The sequence below is a fragment of the Triticum urartu genome, chromosome 5 (genome assembly GCF_003073215.2).
Source record: "Triticum urartu cultivar G1812 chromosome 5, Tu2.1, whole genome shotgun sequence".
Taxonomy (NCBI): domain Eukaryota; kingdom Viridiplantae; phylum Streptophyta; class Magnoliopsida; order Poales; family Poaceae; genus Triticum; species Triticum urartu.
The window spans coordinates 475,505,874-475,525,024 of NC_053026.1; the positions used below are offsets into that span (position 1 = coordinate 475,505,874).

Sequence of the window (19,151 nt, forward strand, 5' to 3'; positions counted from 1 at the left end):
TTTTTCCTAAAACACTGTAGAAACACATAAACTCCAACTTGCAATCTGTGTGAGATGAATTGAAGTGCGCGATTCTACTTTGGAATTGTGATATTACGCAGTATATAGTCATCACAAAACTTACAAATTCTACCGTATATCTGTATACTACTTTCACATACAATTACTAGTACAACCTAGGAGGGGAACACACATTAACATCTAACATTGCCTTCTCACAGAAATAGCAAAAAGGGTAAAGAAGAAAAATATCTAACATTGCCCGGTGTATGGTAATGTTTTTTACCACCATACTTGGGAGCTAAGATTGCTTTCAACTGTGTACATGATTATATGAGAATGGGAGCTCAACAGAAACTCAGAGCTCATCAACTCGGCATCATCCAATCCAAACACAAATGTTACGACCGGCCGACAATCATAGGCCAGCCAGTTCCAAGAGACCGATAGGAGTTTCCCCTGGGGAGGCCGTGCCTCCTCCCTGCCACCATCTGCTTCTCCTCCTTGATCTTCTCTAGCACCTTGGCGAACGACTCGGTGTTGCAGGGCAACTCAAGGGGCCCTGCGTCTGCGTACCCAAACGCCTCCTCAGCCTCCTCCAGGAGTGCCTGGAACAATAACAGGTGGTTCATGCACTCTATCTGCACCACGTACCATTGTCTGTCCATGTCGACATATACCGAGAAGCATCCCTCCGCTGGCTTGTTCCTCGCCGTCGTGCTCCAGCACCGGTCCAACGTCTTGATGATTAGCCCGGCCTTCTGATACGTCTCCAACGTATCTATAATTTTTGATTGCTCCATGCTATATTATCTACTGTTTTGAATGTTTATGGGCTTTATTATACACTTTTATATCATTTTTGGGACTAACCTATTAACCCAGAGCCCAGTGCCAGTTTCTGTTTTTACCTTGTTTTAGAATATCGCTGAAAAGGAAAACCAAACGGAGTCCAATTGACCTGAAACTTCACGGAACTTATTTTTGGATCAGAAGACGCCCGGGAGACTTGGAGTCTACGTCAAGTAAGCTTCGAGGAGGCCACGAGGTAGGGGGGCGCCTTCCACCCTTGTGGCCCCCCTGACGTACTTCTTCCGTCTATATATCTCCATATACCCTAAAAACATCGGGGAGCACAATAGATCGGGAGTTCCGCCGCCAGAAACCTCTGTAGCCACCGAAAACCAATCTAGACCCGTTCTGGCACCCTGCCGGAGGGGGAATCCCTCTCCGGTGGCCATCTTCATTATCCCGGTGCTCTCCATGACGAGGAGGGAGTAGTTCTCCCTCGGGGCTGAGGGTATGTACCAGTAGCTATGTGTTTGATCTCTCTCTCTCTCTCTCTCTCGTGTTCTTGAGGTGATACGATCTTGATGTATCGCGAGCTTTGCTATTATATTTGGATCCTATGATGTTTCTTCCCTCCTCTACTCTCTTGTAATGGATTGAGTTTCCCCTTTGAAGTTATCTTATCGGATTGAATCTTTAAAGATTTGAGAACACTTGATGTATGTCTTGCCGTGCGTATCTATGGTGACAATGGGATATCACATGATTCACTTGATGTATGTTTTGGTGATCAACTCGCGGGTTCCGCCCATGAACCTATGCATAGGGGTTGGCACACGTTTTCGTCGTGATTCTCCGGTAGAAACTTTGGGGCACTCTTTGAGGTTCTATGTGTTGGTTGAATAGATGAATCTGAGATTGTGTGATGCATATCCTATAATCATACCCACGGATACTTGAGGTGACATTGGAGTATCTAGGTGACATTAGGGTTTTGGTTGATTTGTTTCTTAAGGTGTTATTCTAGTATGAACTCTAGGGCTGTTTGTGACACTTATATGAATAGCCCAACGGATTGATTGGAAAGAATAACTTTGAGGTGGTTTCGTACCCTACCATAATCTCTTCGTTCGTTCTCCGCTATTAGTGACTTTGGAGTGACTCTTTGTTGCATGTTGAGGGATAGTTATGTGATCCAATTATGTTATTATTGTTGAGAGGACTTGCACTAGTGAAAGTATGAACCCTAGGCCTTGTTTCCTAGCATTGCAATACCGTTTACGCTCACTTTTATCATTAGTTACCTTGATGTTCTTATATTTTTATATTACAAAAACCTTTATCTACTATCCATATACCACTTGTATCACCATCTCTTCGCCGAACTAGTGCACCTATACAATTTACCATTGTATTGGGTGTGTTGGGGACACAAGAGACTCTTTGTTATTTGGTAGCAAGGTTGCTTGAGAGAGACCATCTTCATCCTACGCCTCCTACGGATTGATAAACCTTAGGTCATCCACTTGAGGGAAATTTGCTACTGTCCTACAAACCTCTGCACTTGGAGGCCCAACAACGTCTATAAGAAGAAGGTTGTGTAGTAGACATCACCTTCCTCACCACCGAACTCTTCTCAGCCAAGCCCATGGTGCACAAAACCTCACAAGCAATAGCTTTGCAAATTTGCAATGAATGTGTAGCAAGCTTGGAATTGGGAGGTTGGGAGGAAAGGGGTGGAATGGTTTATATAGGGGGGAGGGGTCGACCAAGACGTGGTCTGTCGACTGAAAGGCCGTGTTTGAAATCCGAAACCGGTGAGAACGACCCGAACCCTTTGTTTCGTGAATACGCAAAAGACTTTGATCACCATTCCATTAAAAAAAGAAGGGCAATGGAAACAAATGGAGATTAGTTGCACAATTATTGTGCATATAGAACCAATCCTTGTGCCTTTTTTTCATTGTTTTCGAGATAGCTCTGTTAGGTTGATCTCTCTCCCGTTTGAACTCAACAGGTCGAACGGGCCCCTAACTCGCGCCCTGGTCGGGGGCGCCCAACCAAACCATGGTTGGTGGGCCCCTGTGACCCGCGCTATATATAAACAGAGGTGGGGGCCGGGGCACGACTTATGAGGTTAATCGCTACCACAATCCCCACCTACAATCCCTACCGATCTAGGGTTAGCGCGGTGCTCACGGGAAGCACACCACCGCCGCCATCTCTGGCCCCTACTTCACCATGGCCGGCGCTAGAACGAGCTCTTCTACACCAAGTGAAGGTAGGACTACCGGATCGATCTGACCTACCCGATCCACGAAGTCTATCAATGGTATCAGCCAGATTGGGTTTAGTCTTTTCGGTAGAAAGAAATCACGGCAAAAGTAAATCCCTCCCCAAAGAACCCTAAAAAGACAGGGCAAAGTTTTCACCGGAGAAGGGCATCGGGCCTCGCCGGCAAAGTGCGCCGCCGCAAGGCCGTGCCTGTTCCTCTCGATCCCGTCGCGCATCAGCAAGCCGAGGCGACCGGGACGAAGAACCTACCCCGGAAGGGGCAAAGAACACCGCTACTAAACCGCTTGATGGCGGCGCGCTCACCGCAAGGTGGACGCACAACCAGCGAGAGGGAAGGCCACGATGATGCCGACGTCCGCTCCGTCGCCCTTGGGCGCGAAGGGGGCAGAGGGCTTGACCGCTCGGCTCTTTCTCTCTTTGTTGCTGGAGTTGGAGGGAGAAATGGACGGAGGAAAGGAAGGGAAGGCGCGGCGACCTGGTACGACGCGGTGGCCGTCGCCGGCGACCTGTACAGAGGCCGCCGTCGCGAGCGAGAGGGAGAGGCGAGGGGGAGCAGAGGAGGCGCAGTCGTCGCTCTCTCTCTCTCTGCCAAAGGAAAGGAAGGGGAAGGGGAAAAGAGGAGTACAAGGTACTCGCGCGCCGCCGTAGCAACTCCGTCGCCGGCGGGGACCCAACCCGCCGCCACTCTGGCGCGGTCGCGTGTGGCGAAGGGAGAGAGGCAGATGAAACAGGATGGGATAGGGTTTGCGGGTCAGGGACTCAGTCCCCTGTTTTTGTTCAAGCGAAAATCGCTCTGGACCGTACGATGAAGATCGACGGCCAAGAAGCAAACCCTAGTCCCCGCCGGGCCGTTGGGCCCAAAGTTGCGACTGAGGCGACCAGGCGCTGGGCCAAGGCCAGCCGCCGCGGGCAAAGCCACGCGAGCTAGGCCGAGGCCAGCAGCAGCGGGCGCAGCCGCGCGAGCTGAGCTGAGGCCGGCTGTGCTGTAGTTTTTCCTTTTTGTTTTTTAAATAGTTTTATGTCCAGTTTTTTGGGCAGATTTACAATAGCTTTTCTATACAAAATTTTCCAATGAAAATTATGTTTAGAAAATAGAAAAGAAAAAAGTAAACAGAAAAGGTTCTGAAAATGAAAATACAAAATTTTCGGAAAAAGAAAATTTCATGAATTTTATAAAGAAAATTAAAAAGTTCATGATTTTTTATTCGGTCAAAGTAAAGTTTCTGTAAAGAATAAAAAGTTCATGAATTTTTATTCATGTTTTTTCCGCTGCGTAAATAATTAATAGTGCTCTTTTACAAAGAAAATAAAAAGTTTAGATAGAATTAAGTATTTTAAGAGCATGTTAAAGTGATTATTAAACTGAATATGATTATGTTATTTTTTATGACCAACGTTGTTAATAACATGATCATGTTTTATTATTGAAATTTAAAGGTGCTCTTTTAAAAGTGAATAGAACTAAAGTAAAATATTAAATTATTGCTTTTCTAATGCATTTTTTAACCAACCGGTTAAAATTGCTTAGAAAGTAAAAGAGTACATAATTGTTTTTGAATAGAATATTGTAAAGTTTCCACTGCAAAGTAAAAGTTTTATCTCCAATTAAATTGGAACCAACGGGAAAATTTAATTGGAAGAAATGTTCTTAGCAATGTTTTTCCCCTGTGGGTGAAATAAGATGCACATAGTTTCCGCCATGACAAAAGAAAGATATTTATTTTAAAGTTAAAATATGGTATTGTTATTTTCTAACCAGCGTTGATGATAACAGTGCTATAATTCTATGAGTCTTATGTTCAAAGTTTAAATCTCTGATAAATTTTGTATCAAAGTGATCAATTTTTAGAGAACGGATAAAGATCAAGAAATGATCTTGAACTAGAGAAATGCATATTTCTCGTTCCCGCTGCAATAAAGTTGATGATGATTATTAATTCTTAGCAAAGTTGTTTAATAGAAATAATATCATCACATTGTTTATGAGTTATATGCATTATTCCCATTTCCGCCCAACGGTGATATGGAATTAATGTAGAAGGATGATGTTTATTCTAATTCTGCCACAACGGTGATTTAGAATATAAAAGAAAGTTTCAAAAGTTTAATGTGCATTTTTTTAACTAGACCAACATAGGGTTATTTTTATGCCCATTATTGTTGATTATTGGCTATGTTTTCTCAGACTAAAAGTTTTCCATGCTTTCATTCATGAAAGTGAATGGCTGGGTACTTGTGACCCGAAAGATGACTAAGAAAGGTCATAGCGTGAGGGAGTATGTTCTCTCTAAAGAATGGCATAAAAAAGATAGATCATTGAGAGTCTTGATTGATGAAGGTCTTTCATGTAATCTCTATGAAGAAGGTTTTTCAGTCAACATGATTTGAGATGAAACAAACAACATGTGTGCTTAATTTGACCAAGGTCAGATCAAGCATGTGTGTCAAAGAGCATTCGGATTTATTCCTAAATTTGATGATTGAATATGCAGTCAAAAGAGCCAATTATGGAATTAATGTTCCCTTACAGGGAATTACCCGCATGGTAGGAAAAGATGATTATGATAAAACCTGCATGGCGGGAAAAGTTTTGAGAAAATACCTGCGTAACGGGATAAAGCTGACATAATATTATGTCAAAAACCCCGTATGGCGGGAGAAATTCTGACAAGAGAAAGATATGGTAACTCATGTACTTTTAATGTATCCCACTCTGGGAGAAAAGAATTGAGTAGCTGAAAGGCGCAACCGTACACTTATGGATATGGTGCGCATCATGATGAGTTATTCCAACTTTGTCATTAGGATTATGGATGGAGGCGCTTAAAACTGCCATTCACATTCTCAATAGAGTACCAAGCAAGTCGGTGCCCAAAACACCGTACGAGCTATGGACAGGAAGGGTGCCCTCCCAACAACACTTCAGGGTGTGGGGGTGCCCTGCTGAGGCTAAAATGTTTAATCCAAACATTGCAAAGTTAGATCCCAAAACAGTAAGTTGCCACTTCATTGGCTATCCAGACAGATCAAAGGTTTCCGTTTCTACTGCCCAGACAGATATACAAAGTTTGTAGAAACGAGACATGCAGTCTTCTTAGAGGAGGAAATGATGAGGGGGAGCTTGGTAGTTCAGAAAATTGATCTTGAGGAGAAGAGGGTGCATGCACCTAATCCGATGATTTAGGAGCCATTTTTCTCACTACCAGTTGCAACTCCACCCATGACAACTATGGGGGTAGACCCGGAACCTGTCCGTCAGGAGCCGACTGAACCCGTTGTTGAGTATGAAAGGGAGGTGCAACAGCAAATTTTAGAAGAAGTGCCAAAAGTTGAGGCACAGAATGTGCCAGAAACTGAGGCCCTTAGAAGGTCTACCAGACCAAGAAAGTCAGCTATTTCTACTGACTTTAAAGTTTATAACACAAAAATGGTTCATATGGAAAAAGATCCTACCTCATATGAAGAAGCCACGAGAAGCCCTCATTTATCGAAGTGGATGAAGGCAATGGAAGACGAGATGAAATCGATGAGTTCCAAAGATGTTTGGGACTTAGAGGAAATTCCTAAAGGAGCCAAAACAGTAGGTTGTAAATGGGTCTACAAAATTAAGTATGATTCTAAAGGGAATATAGAAAAGTATAAAGCACGACTCGTGGCAAAAGGATTTACACAAAGAGAAGGATAGATTACAATGAGACATTTTCTCCGGTCTCATGTAAGGATTCCTTCAAAATCATAATGGCATTAGTTGCACATTTTGATTTAGAGTTACATCAAATGGACGTAAAGACGACATTTCTCAATGGGGATTTAAAAGAAAATGTCTACATGAAACAGCCTAAGGGTTTTATCATGGAAGGCAAGGAAAATATGGGATGCCGCCTGAAGAAATCCATTTATGGATTAAGACAAGCCTCTCGGCAGTGGTATCTAAAGTTTAATCAAACGATTAAAAGTTTTGGATTTAAAGAAAATATTGAGGATAATTGCATTTATGCAAAGTTTAAAAATGGGAAATATATTTTCCTAATCTTATATGTGGATGATATCCTACTTGCTAGCAGTGATGTTAGTCTACTATAAGAAACAAAGAAATACTTATCCTCAAATTTGACATAACAGATCTTGGTGAAGCATCATATGTTTTGGGCATAGAAATTCACCGAGATAGGAATAATGGAGTCTTAGGACTATCGCAGAAAGCATATTTAGAAAAGGTTCTTAAAAAGTATAATATGCATGCGAGTAAAGCCACACCTGCTCCTATAGTTAAGGGCTATAGTTTTGAGAAATTTCAATGTCCCAAGAACCAGTACGAGATCGATCAAATGAAAGCAGTACCATATGCTTCGGCAGTTGGCAGCTTACAGTATGCACAAGTGTGCACTCGCCCTGACTTAGCTTTTATCACCGGGGTACTCGGTAGATATCAAGAGAATCCAGGCATGGAGCACTGGAAGATGGTAAAGAAAGCATTGCGTTATGCGCAAGGCACGAAGGACTACATGCTAATATACAGGAGAAGTGATTCCCTGAAGATAAAAGGGTATTCAGACGCAGATTTTGCGGGGGACAGAGATGATAGAAAATCCACGTCAGGATACGTCTTCACTCTCGTTGGGGGAGCTATTTCGTGGAAAAGCTCCAAACAGTCGATAGTTGCATCATCCATGATGTATGCAGAATTCATAGCATGCTTCGAAGCCACGGGGCAGGCGATATGGCTAAAGAAATTTATACCCGACTTGAAAGTGGTAGATTGTATTCACAAACTACTAAAGATGTACTGTGACAACCAACCCACATTATTCTATGCTCACAACAACAAGTCGAGTAATGCTGCCAAGACAATAGAGATAAGGTATTATGTTGTGAAAGATAAAATCCAGGATCAAACTATAAGTATCGAGCATATAAGGACAAAAGATATGCTTGTGGATCCGCTAATGAAAGGCTTACCACCCAATGTGTTCAAGGAACACTTAGCCGGCATGGGTTTAAGGAAAAGCCTTATGATTCCTGGATAGGCCCAAAAGGAACAAAATTTGTTTCTGAACATAATGTATGTTGTAGCTGTATGATTCTATCGGCAATTAAGCTGTGACGATGAAACATGCTCTATGTACCAATATGTGATGAAACAAATAAACTAGAAAGTATAGAGTTAAAAGTAAAGTTGAGATCAAGGGGGAGAATGTTAGGTTGATCTCTCTCCCGTTCGAACCCAACGGGTCAAACGGGCCCCTGACTCGCGCCTTGATCGGGGGCGCCCAACCAAACCATGGTTGGTGGGTCCCTGTGACCCGCGCTATATATAAACAGAGGTGGGGGCTGGGGCACGACTTATGAGGTTAATCGCTGCCACAATCCCCACCTACAATCCCTACCGATCTAGGGTTAGCGTAGTGCTCACAGGAAGCACACCACCGCCGCCATTTCTGGCCCCTACTTCGCCATGGCCGGCGCTGGAACGAGCTCTTCTACACCAGGTAAAAGTAGGACTACCGGATCGATCTGACCTACCCGATCCACGAGGTCTATCAAGCTCACCACTCATGTCAAGTGGTCAATCCTTGTGCCTTACTCGTTGAATCTTTGGAAGGATGCACCTTGTTGCTTTAGCAGCATCTGCATTATAATACGCTAACAGTCAGAGATTGAGAGTAGGATTTGGCTGCCTCGGAAAGTTGATCTATGGGAGGAGCTAGCTCTACCTGCGACTGTGGATTGTGGAAGCGTGTGTGACATCATTCAATTATAGTCGACTTGGAGGGGTAGTAGCTGGAGGAGGGGCCAATTAATGGCATGGCGTCATGGCTAATAATGCATTAGATTTAGCCGAGGATTAGTTAACCCCTCTCTGCCTGACCCCCGCTTGCTGCATGATTGGGGTTTGTTTTTGAGGTGTCAAACTCCCCAACCACAAGCGGCATTGTTTAGGTCAGCATTAGCAACGGCCCATGCAAATGTCCAAACCGACGGCGCCCCTGGAGGCTTCGTTTGATGGAGTCTCCGTGCTTGCAATTGGGCACCTCGCCTGTGTCGTCTGTCGTTAGCAGTTTGGCGATTTGACACCTAGGTCTAATAATGCACCAAGTATATACTTGTTGGTGGATAGTGTTTTGTGTATTAGTGGATAGTGTTTTGTGTGGATTTAATCAAGGGTGCAAGACGTGTGTGTGGTGTCTCGGGCTGATTTGCTTGAGGCCTGTTGGATTCTGAATTCTCTTTTGCCAATGAAGAGATATTCAGCGAGCGAATGTCAACATGAAAATGACTGACCCCATGTTGTATCTCTGTGCTCTCTTCCTAGTGTCCACGGATTAACTGTCCATCTGAAAAAATCTACTCCATGTTCTTCAGGGAGTAGTTAGATCATATGCTGAATAATAAAACACTGTATGCAAGGAAAAGCTGGCCCTTGCTTGCAGAAGAAAAACGTTGAGCCTGAAGCGTGCTTGACAAAATCCTACTAGCTGCTGTGTTGCTAGGATCCGAGGGAAGCGACAAGGCAGCGATTTTGATCAGCTCATCTATTTCTAGCAATTGGTTACAGAAATGGGTGCACCTATCGCTTTGTGCCATGTGCAAATTGGGCAACTGAACTGATCCTGACATACGTTCTAGTGCTATTATGTTAAAAGAAATAGATAATCCCTGAGAAGAGAAAAGAAATCTAGAAGGCTAACAATGATCATGACTACGAATTCGATCGTACCACGTGAATACATTCATCAGGTCAATGAACACCAGACCAATCGCGGCAACACCTAGCATGCATGACAAACAGTTAAGCAATGAAGAAAAATGCTAACAATTGATTTTGGCGAAAGATACTCTGCAACAGGTATCCATTGTGCTCTAGTGATGGTCGGAATGTACCCCACATCGGTGCGGGTGCAGTTCATCTTGATCATGATTTCATGTTGACCGAGGTATTGGAGCAAGATTTCTTCTCTTGCAAGTTCATGCGAATATGCCTATTACTAACTAGTTGCGCGCGCAACTTGAATCCACACCATCGCTGCATCATGTGGATCAGCGCGTGCATGCCTCACATAGCCCCACCCGAATATGTCTATTCCAGTTTTCTGCGCGTCATACGGAACAAATACAATCACATTGTATCTGGCGCCTACCTACGCCCGCACCTAGCGTGTACTCGCCTACGCCCTCGTCCACTACCCCGTGACCCAGCTGCCCCATCCACCCAAGCGGGACACAATTCAAAATTTGAATCCCCTCACGCAGCCGCAGCCTCATCGCCATGAACAACCGCGCCCCCTGTTCCTGCGCCTGGATCTGATGATTTCTTCATGATTCACCTATGAATCTCGGTGCGGAATAATTATCGGATCTCTTGTTCAGGTTTATCCTCTCACAAGATCCTCCTTTTCTTTCTTCGTTTTCTCCAGCAAATCCTCAAATCTTTATCTTGCCATGTCCATGGGCAGCTTCTGTTCCCAAGCCCCAGCCGGTCGCAACCGAGGGCGTCCCAAATCTGGGATTGCTAAAGGAGGAGGACGACGACCAGTGCATTCATCCTAATTCCCAGAGCGATTCTCCATACTCCAGCCAAGATGGAGAGAAATATGGTGCTACTAATACAGGATCTCAAGTTCATGAGGCCACGCCAGATTTTTTTCAATGTCCCAGATATTGACAACAACGACATTCACAGAGAGCCCCCATCTGAATCGCAACACACTCCAGCTTAGTGGCCTCAAAGGTACTAGCCCAATCGCTCTCCCCGCCATGGTTTGCGCCACATGATGTGAACTAGGCACGCTTTTTCAGTTAAGTAGTTGGCTTGACTTCGATTTGTCAAAAGTGGTCAGCCCGAAATTAGCACGGGACTTGACATGTTCAGTAGCTAGTTTTTGGATTAATGAATGTTAACATGTAGGCCAGTGTTGTATATGTAAATTAATAGTCTGGATCAAAATTAGGCAAACATCGCCAGTTCAGTCTTTATCATGGGCATTGACATGTACAGGAGGACATTTTTGAGCAGTTGTTTGCTGTCAAAATTTTGTTAATTTGGAGCAGATTGTTGTTACAAGACATCCCATTATTATCAGTGATCATAAACATGTCAATTGAAAACAGTACACTATTCAAACTTTGAATTGTGTCACGGAATCATGTAACTCGGCTCTTGGCTACAATAAATTATATAGACAGATTTTGCTGCTTTTTGGCAGGCATTTATACTGTCAAAATTGGCGTAGGCATTGGCATGTATAATATTAAAAAAAATAAGAGCGACGTAGCTACTGATGCAAAGTTAATTATGTTGGAGCAATTGGATGTTAATTATGTCTATGCACACATGATGATACACAACCTGATCGTTCTGAATTCCTCATTGTGTTTTTATACAGTGCAAAGGAACTACCTCTGAACCAAAGTCTGAGTGATGTGCACATTCTGACTATATTTTACAGATTCGTTTTCATTTCAAATTGCGGTTAACATCTCCAATATACATAGGGTCAGACTTGGCAAGATACCTAAATGCTAAAAGGTTAATTTTTTCTTGGTAAGTGGATATTAATTCTGTCCATGCATACAATACTTGATACACTTGCTGCTACACAACCCGGTCTTTCTGAAACCCTCATTGTGCTTTTAAACAGTGCAAAGCAACTAATTCTGAACCCAAGTCAGTGTGATAGGCATTGGCATGTACAGTAAGAGGGATTTCGCTTGCTGCTAAAAGTGTCTTTCTTTCGAGAAAATTGTTTTTATTGTTGTTTATGCTTATAATATTCATAACCCTTTGCCGGCCACACACGGGTTTGCGGGGGTATGTACTCATGATGATACACTATCTGATCTTCCCAATTCGAATATGTCTATTACTAACTAGTTGCGTGCGCAACTTGAATCCACACCATCGTTGCATCATGTGGATCAGCGCGTGCATGCCTCACATGGCCCCACCCGAATATGTCTATTCCAGTTTTCTGTGCGTTATACGGAACAAATACAATCACATCGTATCTGGCGCCTACCTACGCACGCACCTAGCGTGTACTCGCCTACGCCCTCGTCCACTACCCCTTGACCCAGCTGCCCCATCCACCCAAGCTGGACACAATTCAAAATTTGAATCCCCTCACGCAGCCACAGCCTCATCGCCATGAACAACCGCGCCCCCCCTGTTCCTGCGCCTGGATCTGATGATTTCTTCATGATTCACCTATGAATCTCGGTGCGGAATAATTATCGGATCTCTTGTTCAGGTTTATCCTCTCACAAGATCCTCTTTTTCTTTCTTCGTTTTCTCCAGCAAATCCTCAAATCTTTATCTTGCCATGTCCATGGGCAGCTTCTGTTCCCAAGCCCCAGCCGGTCGCAACCGAGGGCGTCCCAAATCTGGGATTGCTAAAGGAGGAGAACGACGACCAGTGCATTCATCCTAATTCCCAGAGCGATTCTCCATACTCCAGCCAAGATGGAGAGAAATATGGTGCTACTAATACAGGATCTCAAGTTCATGACGCCACGCCAGATTTTGTCAATGTCCCAGATATTGACAACAATGACATTCACAGAGAGCCCCCATCTGAATCGCAACACACTCCAGCTCTGTGGCCTCAAAGGTACTAGCCCAACCGCTCTCCCCACCATGGTTTTGCGCCACATGATGTGAACGAGGCACGTTTTTTCAGTTAAGTAGTTGGCTTGACTTTGATTTGTCAAAAGTGGTCAGTCCGAAATTAGTACGGGACTTGACATGTTCAGTAGCTAGTTTTTGGATTAATGAATGTTAGTGGCACACGCCCAATTTCGGACTTTACATATTGACATTCACATACCATGACCGGTCTTTTACGGCCTATATCACTAGTAGAAAAAGGGGCTTTGGTCCAGCCAGAAAAGAGTATTAATCCTGGTTGCATTACGAACCGGGACTAATGTGAGCATTAGTCCCGGTTCAAGCGGTGAGGGCACCATACATGCATTACTCCCGGTTCAAATGGGACCTTTAGTCCCGGTTCGTGGCACGAACCGGTACTAAAGGTTTAACCTTTAGTACCGGTTCATGCCACGAACCGGTACTAATGGTGCAATTTTCAAATCCTATCCCCCTGGTGCATCGCCTTTTCCGTTTTGTAAAAAGCAAAAGAAAATGATAGAAACTTCAAAATTTAAAATCCTTTGAGAGGTATTTATGTTACTACATCTACTAGTTAGGAAAATTTAAAAACTTAAAGTTGGACATGTTTTGCAAAAAATGTAGGGAAAATGTAAAACGGCTATAACTTTTGCATACGATGTCGGAAAAAACGTATAATATATCAAAATGTTCGGAACGAAAATCCGCATCCGATGGAGACGGCCTATGGCCTGTTTGCAAATTTTTAGAATCCTCAAATTCTAAAAGGAAAAAAAGTTATGCTCAAATTTTAGTTTTTTTTGAATTTTTGTTAAATCTGGTCAAACTATGGTCAAACTACTTATTCAAGAAGTATTAGTATTACTAAATAATTATTCAAAAATATTAGTATTACTAAATAATTATTTCAGTTTTTTTAAATTTTGGTCAACTATGGTCAAACTGTGGTCAAACTACTTATTCAAGAAATATTAGTGTTACTAAATAATTATTGATTTTTAGAACAATAGTTTCAAACTCAAACAGTGAAATGTGTGACTTCATGCTCAAGCTAAATTCCTGAGGGTTAATAGGATTGCCATCTTACTATTGTCAGGAAAACAACAAATGCAGACTTAGAAACGAGGGAGAATAGAACCCGAAAGTTAAACGTGCTCAGGCTGGAGTAGTGAGAGGATGGGTGACCGTTCGGGAAGTTAGATGATTTGGAATGATGAGGGGTGATTAGAGATTAAAGGTTAAATTGAGCAGTGATGAGGGGTGATTAGAGATTAGAGGTTAAAATAATTCAAAAATTTGAAATTAAAAAAAATTCAATTTTTTTAAAAAAAAATCATAAAATATCCTTTAGTACCGGTTGGTGTTACCAACCGGGACTAAAGGTGGACCTCCAGACAACAGCCACGTGGAGGGCCTTTAGTCCCGGTTCCAGTTAGAACCGGGACTGAAGGGGGAGGCTTTAGTACCGACCCTTTAGTCCCGGTTCCAGAACCGGGACTAAAGGCCCTTATGAACCGGGACTAAAGGCCCTTTTTCTACTAGTGTATAGAAGTACTTTAGCAATACACTCCTGAGATCGGGACTCTCCTCGTTCCATGTGGAGTCCGCTCTCGACTAGAAACAGGATATTGATGAGTTGGCAACGCAACCCTAATGTGGACTTTCACATACTGTGGCCGGTCTTTTGTGGCATAGGTAGAAGAACTTTAGAGGCACACACCTGATGGCGAATCTTTAAATATGGACATTCACATACAATGAACGGTCTTCTACGACCTAGGTAGAAGAACTTGAGTAATACACTTCTGAGATCAGGTTCTCCTTGCCCCATGTCGAGTCCGCTCTCGACTACAAACAAAATATTGTTGAGTTGGCAACCGCAACACTAATACGGACTTTCACATACTATGATCGGTCTTTTCTCGCATAGGTAGAGGAACTTTAGTGGCACACACCCGATTTCGGATCTTTACATATTGACATTCACATAACATGACCTGTCTTTTATGGCCTAGATAGAAGTACTTTATCAATACACTCCCGAGATCGGGACTCTCCTCGTCCCATGTGGAGTCCATTCTCGACTAGAAACAAAATATTGGTGAGTTGGCAACCGCAATCCTAATATGGACTTTCACATACTATGACCGGTCTTTTGTGGCATAGGTAGAAGAACTTTAGTGGCACACACCTGATTTCGTATCTTTAAATATGGACATTCACATACGATGGCCGATCTTTTACAGCCTGGGTAGAAGGTCTTTTGCGGGAAAAACATCCGATCTATTCATCTTCAATAATGTTAGTATAATGAACGCTAGAAAAATAATAAAAATTACATCCAGATCTGTAGACCACCTAACGACGACTACAAAAACTGAAGCGAGACGAAGACGCGCCGCTGTCATCGCACCTCCCTTGCTGAAGCCGGGCAAATCTTGTTGTAGTAGACAATCGAGAAGTTGCCGTGCTAAGGTCCCAAAGAAAGGTGAACCAGAACAACAACTGCGACCGATAAAGAGTGTAGATAAGAAGAATCCAACCTAAAGACACAAGAACATGGATGAAGAGCGAACATATCCGAGCAAATACACCAAAGACAGATCCGCCAGAGACACATCTCCACACGCCCACCGATGATGCTAGACGAATCAATAGAATGGAGATTAGACGGGGAGACCTTTATTCCATCTACAGGGAGCCGCCGCTGTCTCGCCTTTCTGAGCAGGATACAAAGAATCTTTTGGACTATTTGAACCTAATGTTAATTGACATTGGAAATAGTAGGGACCTAGTTTATTATGTTTGGACGAGTACTGGCGAGTGGGAGATACAAGTGGCTGGAGAATCTAGCTTGCTTTGCACAATGGTGTTGTGAGCCTGCGACGTGGTACAACACGGGCGCCCGAATTGGAAAAACACTTTTAGAAAAACACAAAAGACTCAAAACTTTCTGATCTTTTTGCAACAAACACGGCCTAACTTATTATGCGTGTAAAAAGTTACGCAGAAGAATGATTCCCGAGGTATCCTTGGCAAAGAAAGGACAAAATTGCAAGTTCAAAAAATGTGAATAGTAACCTTTATAGAATATAATTTTGTTTTTTTCCTGTCCAGAATATCGTGGTAGTCATTCCTTTGCGAAACTTTCCACACGAGTATTACACTAAGTCATATTTGATACAAAAAAAGTTTCAGAAGTTTTGACTCTTTAAATATTTTTAAAGTTTTCATTAATGATGAGAGGCCCGTTGACTATTCCGGCTAAAGGATGGTGTTCAAAAAAGAGCTAACGGATGGGGCTTCCCTAGATCAATATGGAGAATCCCTCGCAAAAAATAAAAGATCAATATAAAGAACTTTCCCGCGGTTCAAAACAAAACTTCTCAATTTATTTGGTGCGATTTCGTTATAGTCATAACGAATATCATGGAAGGGGCTTGTGGTGGAGGGTGGACGAGTGAGCCCCACTGTTGTGAGCAGTAACACCAAAAATTCTGCATGCTAGCGTCGAACTTTAGCTATGTGCCAACAAAGGCCTACCCCGTCAGCGGGCGATGGGGCATGTGCAAACGCTTTATTTTATTTTAGTTAGTCAGACCTCTCTTTGCCATCTTCAAAAAACTTTTTTTCCACTAGAGTTTTATACATTGATGATAAGAAATTAAACACGCGTTAAAGAGAAATCTGGTGCAATTACAAATTCTAGTCGAGTCAACAGTTGTAATCGCTTTACCAAAAGAAACACAGTTGTAATCGCTAGAATAAGAACTGCTTGTACTACAATGCTCAGAGGAAAGGTGACGGGAGGGAAAAGGAGGCATGCACGATCTAGGGGGAAAAGAATCTATAGAGTGGGTCCCACCTACAGCCTAGTCTGGTTGAATCTACTGTTCACTATACCATCTGTTGAAATTGGCTCACATGGCTCTTATACATGGATGGGCATGCAGACCTGACAGCTAGATGGGCCATGTCGATTGGACATCATGCTTGATGTGCGGTCAAGATTCAGGTTATGCGCACAACTAGTTAGGAAAAATCTGCGTCCATGGCGGCAACACAAGAGTCTTCATCTTTGGTGGTGCTCCTCAAGTTCTGGGTGAAAACGCTAGGTCCAGTGCAGGTGTTAGCACGCTCGATGTCTTCGATGGCAAAGCTAGCATCTCAACAAATGCCCAATGTGTGCAATTCATCTTGAAACATGATTTCATGTTGATCGAGGTATTGGAGCAAGATTTCTTCTCTGGCAAGTTCATGGCGGCAACACAAGAGACTTCATCTTTGGCGTGGTGCTCCTCGAGTTCTAGGTGAAAACCCTAGGTCCAACCCTCACTAGTTATGGACTTCCTCTCCCAGGGGTGAAAACCCATGATTCAGCCTGTGTGGTTGGAACCAGCAACAATGGTGTTCCATGCATTATTTCCTTTATGAAGGTGATGCTATTGGGGAACCATCTCGCAGTACAGATTGTCAACGGCGGTGGTAATTGTTGATCGGTTGCTGTAGTGGGTCGTTCGTCTTGCGTTGATCCTTTCCTTCTCTCTTCTTTTCTTTGTTTTTCTTTACAGTTTTACTAAAGCACATCTAGATGTGCCATAAGTATTGCACATCTAAGTCCTACATCATTGATCTTACGTTGAGATTCGTGTGGATATTTTCTTTTTCTTTTTTCTTTTCCTCTTCATACTTGATTCACTCACTTAGATGTGCAATAAGTAAGGCACATCTAGATGTGCCCTAGACATTCCCGTTTGTTTTTCTGAAGTTCATCTGCTACACAGGTATCTACTGATTTGATATCCAATCAAATCCATTTACACACAGGATTACATAGCCTCAACTCACATGGCTAATTTTCAGATCTTGAAGGATGAATAGAAACATGTTTGTCGAGTAGACACATGTCACACCAAAGCAAAACTCACTTATAGTTGTATTTTTCAATAAAGGAGCTTTTTATTGACACATAATATCACATCAAGAGAATACAAGGACAACGAGTACATGTCCGGCCTCTGCATGACTAGACCGCACACAATCAACAAAGAAAAGAAGCGCAAACCAACCTGTGGTTGGATGATTAGTAGGATAGTGGTATTCCGAGCCCACTAGAGTTCAAGTCCTAGATTTGACATTGGTGGTCGCCTTATTCCTCGATTTATTTCATGCTTTCGGCGACCACCAATGTCATGTCTAGTTATTGACATAATGTCACATCTAGATATGCTCTAGTTATTGCACATCTAGATGTGCCATAAAATGTGAAAAACACAGTAGAGTTTAAATGAAAAGTGTGAGATGAAAAGTAGGATATGGCTGTGATCAACGTTAGCATAGTTTCATTTAAATCACTTTTCTCTGAGAAAAACACAGTAGAGACATAGACGCTCCAACTTGCAATCAGTGTGAGATGAATAGAAGTGCCCTATTCTACTTTGGAATTACGGTATTACGCCATATATTGTCGGCAGAACACTTACAAATTCTATTGTGTATCTGTATAATACTTCCGCAGACAGTTACTACAACTTAGGAGGAGAACACACATTAACATCTAACAGTGCCTTCGCACAAAAACAGAAAATAGAATAAGAACGAAAAATATTAACATTGCCAAGTATATGGTGATGCTGTTTACAGTACCATACTTGGGAGCTAATTAAGGCTGCTTCCAACTGTGTACACGATAGTATGAGGATGCAAGCTCAACAGAAACTCAGAGCTCATCAACTCGACATCACCCAATCCAAACACAAATGTTATGACCGGCCGACAATCATAGGCCAGCCAGTGCCAAGCGACCGATAGGAGTTCCCCCTAGGGAGGACGTGCCTCCTCGGCGCCGCCATCTGCTTCTCCATCTGGATCTTCTCCAGCACCTTGGCGAATGCCTCGGTGTTGCAGGGTAGCTCGAGGGGCCCTGCGTCTGCGTACCCAAATGCCTCCTCGGCCTCCTCCAGCAGTGCATGGAACAACGGATGGTTCAGGCACTCCGTCCGCACCACGTACCGTTGTCTGTCCGCGCCGACATACACCGAGAAGCAGCCCTCTGCTGGTTTGTTCCTCGCTGTGGTGCTCCGGCACCGGTCCAGCGTCTTGGTGATCAGCCCGGCCTTCCTCGCCGCCGACCCCTTCTCAGCCATGCCCATGGTGCACAAAACCTCGCAGGCTATAGCTAGTTGCAAATTTGCAAAGAAGGTGTAGCAAGCTTGGAATTGGGAGGTTGGGAGGAAAGGGGTGGAATGGTTTATATAGGGGGGAGGGGTCGACCAAGACTTGGTCTGTCGACTGAAAGGCCGTATTTGAAATCCGAAGCCGCTGAGAACGACCCGAACCCTTTGTTTCGTGAATACGCAAAAGACTTTGATCACCATTCCATTAAAGAAAGAAGAGCAATGGAAACAGATGGAGATTAGTTGGACAATTATTGTGCATATAG

General features: G+C 43.3%; 2 protein-coding genes across 2 annotated transcripts; both read right to left on the reverse strand.

The window, feature by feature from the left end:
- Window positions 1-401: 401 nt before the first annotated feature.
- LOC125556355 (auxin-responsive protein SAUR20-like) lies at window positions 402-2,439 on the reverse strand. The gene is made up of 2 exons (XM_048719108.1): window positions 2,404-2,439; window positions 402-758 (listed from the first exon to the last, which is right to left on the reverse strand). Exons 1-2 carry the CDS (start codon window positions 2,437-2,439, stop codon window positions 402-404), a joined length of 393 nt encoding a protein of 130 aa, XP_048575065.1.
- A 15,736-nt stretch (window positions 2,440-18,175) lies between these two features.
- Window positions 18,176-18,939, reverse strand: LOC125556356 (auxin-responsive protein SAUR50-like). Its single transcript, XM_048719109.1, has one exon. It carries the CDS (start codon window positions 18,859-18,861, stop codon window positions 18,472-18,474), a length of 390 nt encoding a protein of 129 aa, XP_048575066.1. The 5' UTR covers window positions 18,862-18,939; the 3' UTR covers window positions 18,176-18,471.
- Between the last annotated feature and the right edge of the window lie 212 nt (window positions 18,940-19,151).

Bases quoted from the DNA above. Each gene is read 5' to 3' on its own strand.
- LOC125556356 (XM_048719109.1), bottom strand. From the start codon at position 18,861: ATGGGCATGGCTGAGAAGGGGTCGGCGGCGAGGAAGGCCGGGCTGATC.
- LOC125556355 (XM_048719108.1), bottom strand. From the start codon at position 2,439: ATGGGCTTGGCTGAGAAGAGTTCGGTGGTGAGGAAG. The intron at 759-2,403 runs GTGATGTCTACT...ACGTATCAGAAG, and splicing joins AGAGTTCGGTGGTGAGGAAG to GCCGGGCTAATCATCAAGAC.